We start from the raw sequence: 19,471 nt of genomic DNA on the forward strand, positions 1-19,471 counted from the left end.
AATAAATAGATTAGATAGATAACAGATAAATATATAATAGATAGATAGATAGGCAGATTAGATAAATAATAGGTAGGTAGATAGATAGATAGATAGATAGATAGATAGATAGATGGATAGATAATAAATAGATTAGATAAATAGATAGATAGATAGATAGATAGAGAGATAGATAGATAGATAGATAGATAGATAGATAGATAGATAGATAGATAGATAGATAGATAGGCAGATTATATAAATAATAGATAGATAGATAGATAGATAGATAGATAGATAGATCGATAGATAGATATTGGGCCACACCCCCTTTTCTGGAGCGAGCGCGCTCGGCTTCGCCGCGCATGTGTCCCTCTTTGAAGGATTTAAAAGTTGGGAGGTATGCATTGAGGACATGGGATTCCTCCTCATAGTGCCTGATTCTAAGTTGGATGCAGTTGCGGCCTTTCTTGCATGTTTTGTTGCAGTTGTGTCTGCAACTTTATGCTAGTGTTACTACAAAACCCTTCCCTGGTGCACATCCATGCATCCTTATATGTGCCCACTGTCAGTGTCTACAGGCACTGCAATCATGCTTGGTGCATCTTTAGACGCCACAATCGGTGGCGCGATTGACATTGTCACCAGCCCTATGCTATCTGCAGATCATCCGAGTGTGGCCTCCAATGTGAGCAACTCACCATCTCTATAGCCAACCGCCTGGGAACACCTAACACATTTCTAATACACTCTTGGTGCATGCATCCGAATCAATACTGCAACTGTACAAGCACCATCAGTACGCATGCGCAGTGCAACTCAGACAAAAACATTGCACAAGAAAAAATAAACACATTGTCCCCGACAAGATAAAAGACACATATTGTCCCCCAGAGAAAAGAAACACAGTGGTCCCCCACAGAAAAAAAGTAATTGGCTTCTACATAAAACAATAAAACTCATTGGGCCTTACAGTATAAAACCACATTGGCTTCAATAGGAAAAAAATAAAAACTCATTAGTCTGCACAAGACAAAAATAGGGCTAATAGGTATACGGGTGGTCTTCAGTATGCCGGCGGTCGGGCTCCCGGCGACCAGCATGCCGGCGCCGGGAGCACGACAGCCGGCATACCGACACTTATTCTCCCTCGTGGGGGTTCACGACCCCCATGGAGGGAGAATAAAATAGTGTGACGCGCGTAGAGCGCCACCGTGCCCGTAGCATGGCGAGCGCATGGCATGTGCAGAGAGAGTTAGATTTGGGTGTGGTGTGTTCAATCTGCAATCTAATTTGCAGTGTAAAAATAAAGCAGCCAGTATTTACCCTGCACAGAAATAAAATAACCCACCCAAATCTAACTCTCTCTGCAAATGTTATATCTGCTCCCCTGCAGTGCACATGGTTTTGCCCAATTGCTGTCAAAAATCCTGCTGCGATCAACTTGGAATTACTCAGATAGATAGATAGATAGATAGATAGATAGATAGATAGATAGATAGATAGATAGATAGATAGATAGATGATAGGTAGATAGATAGATAGATAGATAGATAGATAGATAGATAGATAGATGGATGCTAGGTAGATAGATAGATAGATAGATAGATAGATAGATAGATAGATAGATAGTTAGATAGATGATAGGTAGATAGATAGATAGATAGATAGATAAATAGATAAATATATGATAGATAGATAGATAGATAGATAGATAGATAGATAGATAGATAGATAGATAGTTAGATAGATTAGATATATGATAGATAGATAAATAGATAGATAGGATAAGATATATAGATTGATAATAGATAAATAGTTAATAGATAGATCGATCGATAGATAGATAGATAGATAGATAGATAGATAGATAGATAGATAGATAGATAGATAGATAGATGATAGGTAGATAGATAGATAGATAGATAGATAGATAGATAGATGGATGCTAGGTAGATAGATAGATAGATAGATAGATAGATAGATAGATAGATAGATAGATAGTTAGATAGATGATAGGTAGATAGATAGATAGATAGATAGATAAATAGATAAATATATGATAGATAGATAGATAGATAGATAGATAGATAGATAGATAGATAGTTAGATAGATTAGATATATGATAGATAGATAAATAGATAGATAGGATAAGATATATAGATTGATAATAGATAAATAGTTAATAGATAGATCGATCGATAGATAGATAGATAGATAGATAGATAGATAGATAGATAGATAGATAGATAGATAGATAGATAGATGATAGGTAGATAGATAGATAGATAGATAGATAGATAGATAGATGGATGCTAGGTAGATAGATAGATAGATAGATAGATAGTTAGATAGATGATAGGTAGATAGATAGATAGATAGATAGATAGATAGATAAATAGATAAATATATGATAGATAGATAGATAGATAGATAGATAGTTAGATAGATTAGATATATGATAGATAGATAAATAGATAGATAGGATAAGATATATAGATTGATAATAGATAAATAGTTAATAGATAGATCGATAGATCGATAGATAGATAGATAGATAGATAGATAGATAGATAGATTAGATAGATACTAGATAAATAGATTAGATAGATAATAGGTAAATAGATAATATATAGATTAGATAGATGATTGGTAGATAGATAGATAGATAGATAATAGATAAATAGTTAATAGATCGATCGATAGATAATAAATAGATTAGATAGATAACAGATAAATATATAATAGATAGATAGATAGGCAGATTAGATAAATAATAGGTAGGTAGATAGATAGATAGATAGATAGATAGATAGATGGATAGATAATAAATAGATTAGATAAATAGATAGATAGATAGATAGATAGAGAGATAGATAGATAGATAGATAGATAGATAGATAGATAGATAGATAGATAGATAGATAGATAGATAGATAGATAGATAGATAGATAGGCAGATTATATAAATAATAGATAGATAGATAGATAGATAGATAGATAGATAGATAGATAGATAGATAGATCGATAGATAGATATTGGGCCACAACCCCTTTTCTGGAGCGAGCGCGCTCGGCTTCGCCGCGCATGTGTCCCTCTTTGAAGGATTTAAAAGTTGGGAGGTATGCATTGAGGACATGGGATTCCTCCTCATAGTGCCTGATTCTAAGTTGGATGCAGTTGCGGCCTTTCTTGCATGTTTTGTTGCAGTTGTGTCTGCAACTTTATGCTAGTGTTACTACAAAACCCTTCCCTGGTGCACATCCATGCATCCTTATATGTGCCCACTGTCAGTGTCTACAGGCACTGCAATCATGCTTGGTGCATCTTTAGACGCCACAATCGGTGGCGCGATTGACATTGTCACCAGCCCTATGCTATCTGCAGATCATCCGAGTGTGGCCTCCAATGTGAGCAACTCACCATCTCTATAGCCAACCGCCTGGGAACACCTAACACATTTCTAATACACTCTTGGTGCATGCATCCGAATCAATACTGCAACTGTACAAGCACCATCAGTACGCATGCGCAGTGCAACTCAGACAAAAACATTGCACAAGAAAAAATAAACACATTGTCCCCGACAAGATAAAAGACACATATTGTCCCCCAGAGAAAAGAAACACAGTGGTCCCCCACAGAAAAAAAGTAATTGGCTTCTACATAAAACAATAAAACTCATTGGGCCTTACAGTATAAAACCACATTGGCTTCAATAGGAAAAAAATAAAAACTCATTAGTCTGCACAAGACAAAAATAGGGCTAATAGGTATACGGGTGGTCTTCAGTATGCCGGCGGTCGGGCTCCCGGCGACCAGCATGCCGGCGCCGGGAGCACGACAGCCGGCATACCGACACTTATTCTCCCTCGTGGGGGTTCACGACCCCCATGGAGGGAGAATAAAATAGTGTGACGCGCGTAGAGCGCCACCGTGCCCGTAGCATGGCGAGCGCAGCGAGCCCGCAAGGGGCTCATTTGCGCTCGCCACACTGTCGGTAAGCCAGCGGTCGGGCTCCCTGCGCCGGTATGCTGGTCGCCGGGAGCCCGACCGCCGGCATATCGTAGTGAACCCTAGGTATACAGATCATACATTTGAGTATGGCCTCCAATGTTTCCCCATCTCTGTACCCAACCCCAGTAACTGCCTAGCAACGCCCAAAACATTTCTAATACTGGTAGCACTGGGAGTCGTGCGTCCCGGCCGTTGCCTAGGAGCTTGGACGCCACACCTCCCGCTGACCCCCGCCTAGCAACAGGCTGACACCAGTCGCTGGGGGCCACCGCACTCCTTGGCAGCAGGGACACCAGAAGCAGTAGGTGTTCCCCGTTGCTTAGGTTCTTGGTACGTGTAGCAGGGCAGCTGCACTTAGTTAATTTAGGTTCTGAGTGGTGATTGGGGCAGCATCATTTATATTCCTCGCCTGGTCCAGGGACGAAACTAGGGGGGGGCTAGGGGGGCAGGCGACCTGGGCGCCAGATTGGAGGGGGCGCCGAGACCCCCTAACACCCGCCGCGGTACATACTTTTAAACCCCCTTCTCCCGAGTGCCCAGCTCGGGGGGCGGGGTTTTGCGGAATGACGCCACGGCGCAAACGCGTCATTCCACGAAATCCCGCCGGAGGAGGGAGAAGGGGGAGCCCGGAGCCGCGCAGACGAGGAGGGAGAGGCGGCTGAAGAGCGGCGAGAACCGCTTCAAATGTAAGTCAGCCCCTCTCCCTTCCTCTCTCTCTCTCTCCCTCCACCACCTGCCGCAATGTGTAAAATGGGGACCTGTGCCTGCCGCTATGTGTAAAATGGGGACCTGTGCCTGCCGCTATGTGTAAAATGGGACCTGTGCCTGCCGCTATGTGTAAAATGGGGACACTTGCCAGCGTACTGTGTAAAATGGGGACCTGTGCCTGCCGCTATGTGTAAAATGGGGACACTTGCCAGCGTACTGTGTAAAATGGGGACCTGTGCCTGCCGCAATGTGTAAAATGGGGACACTTTTTCCTGCCGCAATGTGTAAAATGGGGACACTTTTTCCTGCCGCAATGTGTAAAATGGGGACACCTGTCTGCCGCAATGTGTAAAATGGGGAATGGGGACACTTGCCTGTCGTACTGTGTAAAATGGGGACACTTTTTCCTGGATATGAAATGTATGTTAGAAAAGGCAGTTTCTCAGGTAAAAAAGTTCTGAAAGAGATATATATATATATATATATATAAATGACTACCTTGCCCCGGGTGACAAAAATCCTAGTTTCGGCCCTGCCTGGTCACTCCCAAAACGCTGGTGATAGTTCTTAGTTCCTGTTTCAGTGTGAACCTGTCAGCTCGTAGGATATCCTGTCAGCCTGTGTTGTGCCCATGACCCGGAAAACTTGCTCGATTGATTACCTGATCAGATCCAGCCAGCCTTGTGTTCAGGTTTTTGTGGAGGTTCCACACAAACATTGCTTTGCCTGCATTTCTCTGACGTCCTAAGTGGATGCTGGGGACTCCGTCAGGACCATGGGGAATAGCGGCTCCGCAGGAGACAGGGCACAAAAGTAAAAGCTTTAGGATCAGGTGGTGTGCACTGGCTCCTCCCCCTATGACCCTCCTCCAAGCCTCAGTTAGGTTTTTGTGCCCGGCCGAGAAGGGTGCAATCTAGGTGGCTCTCCTAAAGAGCTGCTTAGAGTAAAAGTTTTATTAGGTTTTTTATTTTCAGTGAGTCCTGCTGGCAACAGGCTCACTGCAACGAGGGACTTAGGGGAGAAGAAGTGAACTCACCTGCGTGCAGGATGGATTGGCTTCTTAGGCTACTGGACACTAGCTCCAGAGGGACGATCACAGGTACAGCCTGGATGGGTCACCGGAGCCGCGCCGCCGACCCCCTTGCAGATGCTGAAGAGAGAAGATGTCCAGAAATCGGCGGCTGAAGACTTCTCAGTCTTCATGAGGTAGCGCACAGCACTGCAGCTGTGCGCCATTGCTCTCAGCACACTTCACACCAACGGTCACTGAGGGTGCAGGGCGCTGGGGGGGGCGCCCTGGGCAGCAATGAAAGTACCTATACTGGCTAAAAATACATCACATATAGCCTCTGGGGCTATATGGATGTATTTAACCCCTGCCAGGTTGTCAGAAAAACGGGAGAAGAAGCCCGCCGAAAAGGGGGCGGGGCCTATTCTCCTCAGCACACAGCGCCATTTTCCCTCACAGAACTGCTGGTGGGAAGGCTCCCAGGCTCTCCCCTGCACTGCACTACAGAAACAGGGTTAAAACAGAGAGGGGGGGCACTTATTTGGCGATATGATTATATATTAAGATGCTATAAGGGAAAACACTTATATAAAGGTTGTCCCTGTATAATTATAGCGTTTTGGTGTGTGCTGGCAAACTCTCCCTCTGTCTCCCCAAAGGGCTAGTGGGGTCCTGTCCTCTATCAGAGCATTCCCTGTGTGTGTGCTGTGTGTCGGTACGTGTGTGTCGACATGTATGAGGACGATGTTGGTGAGGAGACGGAGCAATTGCCTGTAATGGTGATGTCACTCTCTAGGGAGTCGACACCGGAATGGATGGCTTATTTAGGGAATTACGTGATAATGTCAACACGCTGCAAGGTCGGTTGACGACATGAGACGGCCGGCAAACAAATTAGTACCTGTCCAGGCGTCTCAAACACCGTCAGGGGCTTTAAAACGCCCATTTACCTCAGTCGGTCGACACAGACACAGACACGGACACTGACTCCAGTGTCGACGGTGAAGAAACAAACGTATTTTCCTTTAGGGCCACACGTTACATGTTAAGGGCAATGAAGGAGGTGTTACATATTTCTGATACTACAAGTACCACAAAAAAGGGTATTATGTGGGATGTGAAAAAACTACCTGTAGTTTTTCCTGAATCAGATAAATTAAACACCCCTTAGGGTGGATAAGGCGCTCACACGCTTATCACAAGTGGCGTTACCGTCTCCAGATACGGGCGCCCTCAAGGAGCCAGCTGATAGGAGGCTGAAAAAATATCCTAAAAAGTATATACACACATACTGGTGTTATACTGCGACCAGCGATCGCCTCAGCCTGGATGTGCAGCGCTGGGGTGGCTTGGTCGGATTCCCTGACTGAAAATATTGATACCCTTGACAGGGACAGTATTTTATTGACTATAGAGCATTTAAAGGATGCATTTCTATATATGCGAGATGCACAGAGGGATATTTGCACTCTGGCATCAAGAGTAAGTGCGATGTCCATATCTGCCAGAAGATGTTTATGGACACGACAGTGGTCAGGTGATGCAGATTCCAAACGGCACATGGAAGTATTGCCGTATAAAGGGGAGGAGTTATTTGGGGTCGGTCCATCGGACCTGGTGGCCACGGCAACAGCTGGAAAATCCACCTTTTTTTTACCCCAAGTCACATCTCAGCAGAAAAAGACACCGTCTTTTCAGCCTCAGTCCTTTCGTCCCCATAAGGGCAAGTGGGCAAAAGGCCAGTCATATCTGCCCAGGGATAGAGGAAAGGGAAGAAGACTGCAGCAGGCAGCCCATTCCCAGGAACAGAAGCCCTCCACCGCTTCTACCAAGTCCTCAGCATGACGCTGGGGCCGTACAAGCGGACTCAGGTGCGGTGGGGGGTCGTCTCAGGAGTTTCAGCACGCAGTGGGCTCACTCGCAAGTGGACCCCTGGAGCCTACAAGTAGTATCCCAGGGGTACAGATTGGAAATTCGAGACGTCTCCCCCTCGCAGGTTCCTGAAGTCTGCTTTACCAACGTCTCCCTCCGACAGGGAGGCAGTATTGGAAACAATTCACAAGCTGTATTCCCAGCAGGTGATAATCAAAGTACCCCTCCTACAACAAGGAAAGGGGTATTATTCCACACTATATTGTGGTACTGAAGCCAGACGGCTCGGTGAGACCTATTCTAAATCTGAAATATTTGAACACTTACATACAAAGGTTCAAATCAAGATGGAGTCACTCAGAGCAGTGATAGCGAACCAGGAAGAAGGGGACTATATGGTGTCCCTGGACATCAGGGATGCTTACCTCCATGTCCCAATTTGCCCTTCTCACCAAGGGTACCTCAGGTTCGTGGTACAGAACTGTCACTATCAGTTTCAGACGCTGCCGTTTGGATTGTCCACGGCACCCCGGGTCTTTACCAAGGTAATGGCCGAAATGATGATTCTTCTTCAAAGAAAATGGACGATCTCCTGATAAGGGCAAGGTCCAGAGAACAGTTGGAGGTCGGAGTAGCACTATCTCAAGTAGTTCTACGACAGCACGGGTGGATTCTAAATATTCCAAAATCGCAGCTGTTTCCGACGACACGTCTGCTGTTCCTAGGGATGATTCTGGACACAGTCCAGAAAAGGGTGTTTCTCCCGGAGAAGAAAGCCAGGGAGTTATCCGAGCTAGTCAGGAACCTCCTAAAACCAGGAAAAGTGTCAGTGCATCATTGCACAAGGGTCCTGGGAAAAATGGTGGCTTCTTACGAAGCGATTCCATTCGGCAGATTTCACGCAAGAACTTTTCAGTGGGATCTGCTGGAAAAATGGTCCGGATCGCATCTTCAGATGCATCAGCGGATAACCCTGTCTCCAAGGACAAGGGTGTTTCTTCTGCGGTGGCTGCAGAGTGCTCATCTATTAAAGGGCCGCAGATTCGGCATTCAGGACTGGGTCCTGGTGACCACGGATGCCAGCCTGAGAGGCTGGGGAGCAGTCACACAGGGAAAAAATTTCCAGGGAGTGTGATATAGTCTGGAGACTTCTCTCCACATAAATATACTGGAGCTAAGGGAAATTTACAATGCTCTAAGCTTAGCAAGACCTCTGCTTCAAGGTCAGCCAGTATTGATCCAGTGGGACAACATCACGGCAGTCGCCCACGTAAACAGAAAGGGCGGCACAAGAAGCAGGAGGGCAATGGCAGAAACTGCAAGGATTCTTCGCTGGGCGGAAAATCATGTGATAACACTGGCAGCAGTGTTCATTCCGGGAGTGGACAACTAGGAAGCAGACTTCCTCAGCAGGCACGACCTCCACCCGGGAGAGTGGGGACTTCATCGGGAAGTCTTCCACATGATTGTGAACCGTTGGGAAAGACCAAAGGTGGACATGATGGCGTCCCGCCTGAACAAAAAACTGGACAGGTATTGCGCCAGGTCAAGAGACCCTCAGGCAATAGCTGTGGACGTTCTGGTAACACCGTGGGTGTACCAGTCGGTGTATGTGTTCCCTCCTCTGCTTCTCATACCCAAGGTACTGAGAATTATAAGACGTAGAGGAGTAAGAACTATACTCGTGGCTCCGGATTGGCCAAGAAGGACTTGGTACCCGGAACTTCAAGAAATGCTCACAGAGGACTCATGGCCTCTGCCGCTAAGAAGGGACTTGCTTCAGCAAGTACCATGTCTGTTCCAAGACTTACCGCGGCTGCGTTTGACGGCATGGCGGTGGAACGCCGGATCCTAAGGGAAAAAGGCATTCCGGAAGAGGTCATTCCTACCCTGGTCAAAGCCAGGAAGGAGGTGACCGCACAACATTATCACCACATGTGGCGAAAATATGTTGCGTGGTGTGAAGCCAGGAAGGCCCCACGAAGAAATTTCAACTCGGTCGATTCCTGCATTTCCTGCAAACAGGAGTGTCTATGGGTCTCAAATTGGGGTCCATTAAGGTTCAAATTTCGGCCCTGTCAATTTTCTTCCAGAAAAAAAATTGGCTTCAGTTCCTGAAGTCCAGAAGTTTGTCAAGGGAGTATTGCATATACAACCCCCTTTTGTGCCTCCAGTGGCACTGTGGGATCTCAACGTAGTTCTGGGATTCCTCAAATCACATTGGTTTAAACCGCTCAAATCTGTGGATTTGAAATATCTCACATGGAAAGTGACCATGCTGTTGGCCCTGGCCTCGGCCAGGCGAGTGTCAGAATTGGCGGCTTTGTCTCACAAAGCCCATATCTGATTGTCCATTCGGACAGGGCAGAGCTGCGGACTCGTCCCCAGTTTCTCCCTAAGGTGGTGTCAGCGTTTCACCTGCACCAGCTTATTGTGGTACCTGCGGCTACTAGGGACTTGGAGGACTCCAAGTTGCTAGATGTTGTCAGGGCCCTGAAAATATAGGTTTCCAGGACGGCTGGAGTCAGGAAAACTGACTTGCTGTTATCCTGTAGGCACCCAAAAAACTGGGTGCTCTTGCTTCTAAGCAGACGATTGCTAGTTGGATGTGTAGTACAATTCAGCTTGCACATTCTGTGGCAGGCCTGCCACAGCCAAAATATGTAAATGCCCATTCCACAAGGAATGTGGGCTCATCTTGGGCGGCTGCCCGAGGGGTCTCGGCTTTACAACTTTGCCGAGCTGCTACTTGCTCAGGGGCACACCCTGGCTGAGGAGGACCTGGAGTTCTCTCATTCGGTGCTGCAGAGTCATCCGCACTCTCCCGCCCGTTTGGGAGCTTTGGTATAATCCCCATGGTCCTGACGGAGTCCCCAGCATCCACTTAGGACGTCAGAGAAAATAAGAATTTACTTACCGATAATTCTATTTCTCGTAGTCCGTAGTGGATGCTGGGCGCCCATCCCAAGTGCGGATTGTCTGCAATACTTGTACATAGTTATTGTTACAAAAATCGGGTTATTATTGTTGTGAGCCATCTTTTCAGAGGCTCCGCTGTTATCATGCTGTTAACTGGGTTCAGATCACAGGTTGTACAGTGTGATTGGTGTGGCTGGTATGAGTCTTACCCGGGATTCAAAATCCTTCCTTATTGTGTACGCTCGTCCGGGCACAGTATCCTAACTGAGGCTTGGAGGAGGGTCATAGGGGGAGGAGCCAGTGCACACCACCTGATCCTAAAGCTTTTACTTTTGTGCCCTGTCTCCTGCGGAGCCGCTATTCCCCATGGTCCTGACGGAGTCCCCAGCATCCACTACGGACTACGAGAAATAGAATTATCGGTAAGTAAATTCTTATTTTCTGTATATAACATCTTTGAGCATTGTTGCTGTCACTGTTTATTTGGTTGCTTATAACATCTTAGAGCATTGTTGCTGTCACTGTTTATTTGGTTGCTTATAACATCTTAGAGCATTGTTGCTTTCACAATCACTCATATATTTAGTGTATATGCTTTCAACATTCTGTGCAATTTGATACGTGCAATTTGGTTGTGTTTTGATTTGAACTCTCTCCTCAGTCCGTGCCTTGATTCCTATGTTGGGATTTCGGTGGCCGCGCCGCTCATAATCTGTTCATTGTCCTTCTGTATTCTCTCTTGTTGGTAGTCTCGCAGGTTTTAGTTAGCTTTTCCCTTACTCACTCGCAGTCTCAGTTGGTACCTTGTTACCTCATAAGACCTGGGGGCATTGGAGTCTGTGCGGACCTTATTCGCCCATTCAAACGTGGCTGCTATAGAAGACTAGCTCTGCAGGCACCAACCCACCACTGGGAGGAGTAACGGAGTCAGGGGTAGAGTAGGAGTTGTTGCGCTCATTTATACTAGCCGCAGCTTCTCCCGTGAGTACTGGAACTCCCCGGTTGCCACACACTCCCCTGATTTCCAGGAACTCAGTTCATAACAAATACACTTCTCGGTGTGTGCATATGAATCTGTACTGCAATTCTAAATGCACTGCATGCACGGTGCAACTCAGACACAGGTGCAGATGAAAAACATTGCACAAGGGAAAAAAACTAGTGATGAGCGGATTCGGTTTTACTCGGTTTTACTCGGTTTTACTCGGTTCTCAAAACGGCATCTTATTGGCTCACGGATGTCACGTGTTTTGGATAGCCAATAAGATGCCGTTTTGAGAACCGAGTAAAACCGAGTAAAACCGAACCTCGCTCATCACTAAAAAAAACATATAGGCCCCCACAGGAAAAAAAACACACATTGTTCCCCACAGAAAACAATAAAACACATTGGCCCCCACAGGGAAAAAAATGAAAACACATTGGCCTCCACAAGAAAAAAATGAAAACACATTGGCCCCCCCAAAGGAAGAAATAAAACATATTGAACCCCATAGGGAAAATAACAAATGCATTAACCCCCAGCAAAAAAAACCCACATCATCCCCCACAGTAAACAATAGAACACATTGGCCCCCACAAGAAAAAACAGGGTGAGTGGTGTATGTGACGCACCCTGTTAAATGTAGATCTTTCACAGTCACTGTAGTCTTCTCTTTGCAGACATGCTAGACACATTCATACATAGCCAGGGCAGTCCATCATGTTACAGATGACCTTGACCATGTTGGGATGTTTTTTCCCAATTTGCATGGAATACCTTTCAGTATGCCTGGTGTCCCCCAGTTACCAAGGTCTTTACATTTGTGGTTTGGTTATATTCTTCCTGTTATGAAATATTTTCATCTTCACGGAGGGCTGTTAAATTCTTCAAGACTATAAATCATTTCCTGCCAGAGATCTGACCCTTGTCCGATGCGTCTTTATAAATAGCATTGAGCCTTGTTCTGGATGTTTCTGCACCCTATGGCAAGTCAGGTGATAACATGAGGATATGGCGGAAGATAGTGTCTCCTCCAAGTCTACTGTTACATTCCCGTTAGCTCCGGTAATCCGTATGTACTCTACGTAGGAGAGAGCGCAGTAACAGTACATGGTACTTTCTGTAGCCAATGCATTATGGCACACGGCGCAGGGTGAATATATAGAATCCCGAGCTTTATTTTATGGGCAGTGCATATAATGGTCTTCATGCTACTCTGCTACTCTGTGTTCTGCTCGAGCTGCATTACTTACGATCAAACTCAGCATACAGAGGGGTTAGGTTGTGAACACCACGGGGGAACGTAGTTACATTTCCCATGTACTCCCAGTCCCCAGGCTCCCCCACCCTCCCCCCCACACACACACACACTCTTGGCGCCCCTTGTGATTATTAATCATACATTTTAAATGTATTAAAAGTGTTGGGGAAAAAGTCAAATGATTAACTTCAAGGTTAAAGCCTAACACTCATGAAAGGAAAATCCACCTGGAGTTTGAACTAGAATGTTAGAAGTTTTCACGGAGTTCCAAAAATGTATAAAAGCTCTCAGCCTGTGGTTTTGTTCATTTATATGGTAAAATATTTGTAGGATAGGGGGTCCATTATCGTATCATAATTCCAGACTTCAAGTTAGATTCCAGCTAGCACATCTAATCTGGGTCACTTATAAAGCACAGTCAGACTTTCAACATTTAGCATCGTTTGGTAGGTAGAAAATATAAATGGCAATACAGAATGGTAGCTGCCCAATCAATGTAGTAATCCTTCTCAGGAGCATGAAGAAAAAGAGAAATTTTCCCCAGCACACTGAAAAGTATTAGTAATAAGATTTGTATACTACATAATAATAGAAATACAGAGATCTTGGTTGCATATATTTGAAAATATATGATTAAGCTGCAAGACTTCGACAAGGCTTTTCTGATATTGGTAGTCCCTAGCACTATGTGATATGATAATAGCACCCACTGTGGGTCATATAATTGCATATTGTGATACTACATGATAATAGTACATACATAAATATATATGAACGAGTGTTGACAACGTGGATGTCTGTTATTGCAAAACTAATTTTGCAAAGACAGTAGTGCCATCTAATACTGTAATGTATATTTTATATTGTACACATTGATCACAAAAAAATCTTTGTAAACAATATTTGCAGTTTTTCCTCAAGCCACGTAAAGCTGCCCATGGGAGAAGCAGCTGGTCCTGAGATCTACGTCTGTAGCCCTGTGCCTTTGCCCCTGCAACTTGTTGATCATTATAGTGAAGTAGACACTTACAGGAAACTGCAGACACTTGAATTGAAAAGGAAAATTGTTGGGGAAAAGGGGTATACGTGGTATAAACACACTCTCACCTGTGCCACATCCCGTTAGAATATCTGCCTTACTTAGGTCCCTCAGTTACTCTGGTTCCGTTGCATAACTTGGCCAGAGTCAAGTTCCGCAGAAGCATGATCAGGACACAAAGTTTCAGTGTGCCGAGTGTCAAGAGTCTGGTTTCTAATTTATTGCTATTTAATAGAAATACAGAGATCTTGGTTGCATATCTTTGCAAAGATATGATTATGTTGCCAGGCCTCGTCAAGGCTTCTCTGATACTGCCAGTCCCTAATTATTTCTGTATTTCCATCAGAATGTAGTATACAAATCTTACAGCTGATACTTTTCAGTGTACTGAGGGACATTTCTCTTTTTTTCTTCTTTAGAAAATATAAATGACCATCTATCTACCATTAAAAGTACCTGAATAAACACAGTGATGTAACCGCAATTGGCATGTCAATGCCCATGTACGGCAATTAGCAGATGACCCCTACAACTCCATAGATATGTGTAAAAAACAGGCCACAAAGCAAGGAATATTGGTACAGTTACTCAGACCTTATAATGTGTTGTTTAACAACTAAAGTGTTGGAGTTTTGCCTATCAAGTAAGGAAAAGATCATGTGAGGGGAAGATCAGAGAGGAGAAGATTGCAATAGGTAAGACAAGCAATAATGAGGGGATGGACTAGTGTTTTGATAGTGTTGAGGAAGAGGATGGGGTGAATTCTGGAAATATTCCAGAAATGGAACCGACTTGAGTATGTCAGTGACTGAATGTGAGGAGTGAATGATATTGCAGATTCATCAGTGATGCCCAGGCAGCGGACTTGATGAACTGAGGAGATGGTGGTGTTGTTGACAGTGAGGGTAAGGCTCAAGAAGGATTGAAGGGTCCATCAAGACTCTGTCCTTTGCCTCCTACTCTTTTCAGTGTATTCCTCCCATGGGGTCTTCATCAGCTCATTTGGTCTGCAGTGCCATCCTTATGCTGACACCCGGCTCTGCCTGTCATAACTGGACCACTCCCATACCTCCTCTCTCATGTTTCATATACCAAACCATCCATCAGTCATCTCTTCTCAGTGTTTAATATGTCCAAGACTGAACTTGCATTCCACCTTTCTCGATTCTCCACCTATGTCCAACTTTCTCCATCACTGTTGTCAGTCTAACAATTTCTTAAGTTCATCAAGTCTTCTGCCAGGGCTGTTACCTTTGACACCGCCCCAGCAATGTCACTGAGGATGGTGACACACAGCGCACCAAAATTCCAAATATATAAGGGTGTGTGACCTTGTGACACCCCCCATTTCCATCACTCTGGGGGCATGCCTAGCATTCCCGGAGATGCTGGGCTGCTTCCAAAGACTCTCCTTGCACTAACCATCTCCTCCTATAATGTAACAGTGCAGCACCTGGCTCCCAGTCTCTGAGCAGGAGTCTACATTTTCATTGCACCCATTCAGAGTTGATTCCACATCCCTAATGATGCCAGTGCTCTTCCCAATCATTCACTCCCCACATCCAGTCCCTCCTCCAGTTCTATTGGTTTCATCTCCAGACATCTCCAAAATTCGACCCTTGCTCACCCTCATTGTCACTAAAACAATGACCCACTCCTTTATGATCTCTTGTCCTGACTATTGCAGCCTTCTTCTATATGGTCTCCCCCCTGCCACCAGCCTGATCTTTCTTTCATGCGGCATTGCTTCTGGCCTTCCACTGTCCTATCCCCTTCAGAATTCAATTTAAACTCCTCGCCCTCACTTACAAACCTCTTGTCCTCTCAAACGTATCTGACTCCACACTGCCTTCAGTCCATTCTAGTAAGCCACAGACTAACACCTCTCCTCCACACTGATAATATCCTTTCATTCCTGCAAAACTCCTTAACTCTTTCTATCAGACGCTACCCCAGACTCCATTGCTTCAAAACTGCTACATCCCTACCTAACCCGTGCTGTCTTACCACTTCTGTGTCTCAGCAATACCTCCTACCTCTTTTTTTTCGGAATATAAGCTCTCCTCCTCTTTTTTAGTAATGCAAAAATAACTGTTTTCATTCTTCCTTCACAGGTAAAGTTTTAGTGAACAGTGAGATGGGAATGAGTAGATCTGCAGTACTGGTCGCAGCTTATCTGATGATCTTCCATCACATGACTATTCTAGAAGCACTAATGACCCTACGCAAAAAACGAGCCATCTACCCTAATGACGGGTTTATTATGCAGTTGCGAGAACTTAATGAAGCATTACTGGAAGATCGTGAATATTTTGATCCCGATGAAGATGATGAAGATAAAAATAGTCAAGGCTCTGTCATACAAGCTAAAGCCCACTCCATAGTTGTGGAAGAAGAAGACGTGGAGAGCGTCATGGGTGCCAAGGTTCACTCTATCACTGTTGTGGAAGAGGACACGGCTAGCATCATGGGCAGTGCAATGAGTCTGATGGGGAAGTCAAGTGTAGTTTCTAAACAGCCTACGCTCATCGATGAAGATGAAGAGGAAAAGATTTATGAAGAGTGGAGGAGAAAACAAGGACTTCCACCAAGGGACACACCGGACAAAGAAAATGGGCTAGGCCTAACGCTTCCTGAGGATGGCGATGTAAGTGAAGAGTATGTACAACAAATGGTTTATAAGTGGCAGAAGGAAAATGCTAAATTTCAGTCATCTGAGCATGGAGATGACAGAAGCTCTCTGATGAGTGAGAGAAGTTATTCACCAAGTGAAATTAGTGATGTAGAAAGCGTCACATCTCAGGAAATACGGATGTTGAAACAACAATTTGAAGCAAGCAGAATGAAGAGAATGACCAGAGGACGTACAGATTCAGTTTCTACTGACAGCACTTGGGATATGTGGAACCAAAGGCTCTTGGAAATTGAGAATGAAGTCAAAACCAAAACTGAAAAAGATGATAAAAAAAGAGAAAAGGATATTGATGAGAAAAGCCTTTGTTCAGAAGCTGGATCTTTGTTTAACTTTTGCAAAAACAACAAACATAAACTTACCCCTTTGGAGAGGTGGAAAATCAAAAGAATTCAGTTTGGATATCACAAAAAAGATTCAGAGACTTCAGATTCTCAAAATAAAGAGGAAAGTGGTGGCAAAAAAGAAGGTGACGAACTGAGCCAGTCAGACATTGACGTAACAGCCTACCAAGCATGGAAGTTAAAGCACCAGAAGAAAGTTGGCAATGAAAACAAAGAGGAAATTGTGGAACTTACCAAAGGAGAAGACACGGCAACTGCAAAACGTAAACAAAGAAGGGCAGAGATCCTGGAACGTTCAAAGCAGAATCTGGAGGAGAGCCAGTCGATTTGTGGCTGGGATAATGAAAGTTCTATAAGTGGCAGCATCCCACTGTCTGCCTTTATCCAAAGTGCACCTTCAGCTAGTGGTCCTAATGAGACAGGGTCCGTATTGAGCATGCAGAGCAACAGGTCACGACAATCTCACACAAGGAGTTCTGTAGGCGCAGCACAAGTTCCTACTGTGCTTCCACCAAATTTACCATCCGGACCAGTTGATGCCATTTCCATAGCAAGCATTCAGAATTGGATAGCTAATGTGGTGACTGAAACCATTGCTCAAAAGCAGAATGAGATCATGAATATGTCCCGTGCTCCTTCAGTTCTAAGCATGAACTCTGGAGATCCTGGCAGAAAAGCAGATGATGAAAGATCTTCAGTACTTGGTGCAGCCGGAGGTTCTTGTTTGTCTGGTTCTGGATTTCAGCACCGTGACTTCAAAAGCACAGACTCTGTATTGTCCTACAACACATCTATGAGCGCAAATACAAATATGTCTAGTGCAAAGAGAAAAATTACCCAAACAAGTGTCCCGCTGTATGGACTTTTTATGGATGATGTGGATCTGAAAAAACTCAACCAGAAGGAAAATGAGATGAGAGAAGAGTTGACTGGAAAATTGTCCCAGTATAGAAAGGAAAAAGTTGAATCTGACAATAAGCGTAGTTATATGTTCAAGAAGAAAAAAGCTAAAGGCACTGATGATGATGAGGAAGAAGATAAAGGAAGTATCTCAAGTGCTAAGTTCCAGAGTTCTAGATTGTCCTCAAATCGGGAATGGGACAAATGTGAAAAATCTTCCTATCTGGGTAATTGTTCAAATGTCAAGTCTACAAGTTCAGAATTAGAAAGAAATGTTAGTACATGGCTCAGTGGGGTGAAAACAGAAGGCAGTGCAATTTCACAAGGGAGAACTTCTGAACGATACTCAAGAAAATCAGAATATCAGAGAGAGGAGAATTCTGAAATCAATGGCTATGCCAGGAAGTTACTAGAAGATGACAAAGAGATTTCTTCATCTTATCAGAGTTACAGAGAAACTAACAGAGCCACGTCGCGATTTTCAACATCTTCTGAAGAGGAGACCAGTTACTTCAAGAGTTCTACAGGCAACACGTCTCAATATATGAAGGATCAGAGAATAGAGCCATATTTTGGTGACCAGTCACAAGAGGCAAATGAGAATATTGATGTCACCGGTAGTAGAAGACCCAGAACAAGTCATTTAGAAGATCCTGAGGAGTCAGATAATTCCGATACGTTTGACTTGGGTTCCAAAAGGAAATTTACCCAGAGCTTAGGGAAGAGTGAAGACAATGAGCATGAAGAGGACAATGACCCATCGGAAAGTCATAGTTCCGGAGGTCGATGGTCTCGTGACAGAAAGAGCAAAGTTGAGGCAGAGGAAATGGATGATGACGATATAATTGCAGCATGGAGGAGCAGACAAGAGGAAACCAAAGCAAAACTTCGGAGACACAAAAAAGATACCTGAAAACGAACCCTGAGCACTTCTTTTCTAGAATAGTAATCCTACCACGATAGCAATGTCAACCGTCATAAAAACTGACTTACCCCTATATTGTAGCTGCCCTATGCATATCCTTTTCAGCTTTTTGTTTCCTTGTTGGCTTTTCAGTTTTCCAATTTAGTTGCCTGTGACAACCATTTCTTTGCAGCTGCCACCTCTCACCCTGACATTACTATATTTCAATTAGCTGGCAAAAATAAAATGCTACACAATACAGTGTTTTATATAAACATCAAATTCACAGAATAGCAACACAATGGCTCAGCTGATCCATTTATCTGCAATTGCCAGGGTGCCTACATAATTCATCCGCATGAAATGCATGGCAATATTTATATCATATTGTATATTAAACAGCAGGATTTAGCAGACTACGGATTGCTGTTATTAAGTGTAAACGACCTACACATTTTGTAATTAAAATAATTTTAATACAGATTATTTTTTTTAAAGATGAAAGCAGTCTTTATAAAATATCCAATTATGTGATTGCCATTTATGAAGTTTATAATGTAACATTTTGACAATAAACAGTATTGTTTTCATGCTCTAATGTGCTGGTTATTTACTGTCTGTGTGTTCTAGTCTTTTGCATTGTTTAGGGGGCTTATTCTGCACCCCCAAAATGTGTTCAAATCCTGGTAGGTGTGGTATGTCATTTGAAGTTAATAATGTACATCACGATTATTAATAGACGGACCATCTGCACGTACACACTGTATGATGCAATAAACGACGGAACGACATCTCGTTCCGTCCTTCGTTACACTGCACCACCTCGCACACGATATATTCTGG

General features: G+C 44.1%; 1 protein-coding gene across 1 annotated transcript in view; it reads left to right on the forward strand.

The window, feature by feature from the left end:
- STYXL2 (serine/threonine/tyrosine interacting like 2) overlaps positions 1 to 19,226 on the forward strand; it is a 161,718-nt gene extending 142,492 nt beyond the window's left edge. Inside the window, exon 6 of the mRNA XM_063956738.1 lies at positions 15,903 to 19,226. Within this exon, the coding sequence (XP_063812808.1) occupies positions 15,903 to 18,637 (2,735 nt within the window). The 3' untranslated portion in view covers positions 18,638 to 19,226. The remainder of the gene's footprint in view (positions 1 to 15,902) is intronic.
- The last annotated feature ends 245 nt before the right edge of the window (positions 19,227 to 19,471 follow it).

The sequence above is a fragment of the Pseudophryne corroboree genome, chromosome 2 (genome assembly GCF_028390025.1).
Source record: "Pseudophryne corroboree isolate aPseCor3 chromosome 2, aPseCor3.hap2, whole genome shotgun sequence".
In the NCBI taxonomy this organism is placed as follows: Eukaryota; Metazoa; Chordata; class Amphibia; order Anura; family Myobatrachidae; genus Pseudophryne; species Pseudophryne corroboree.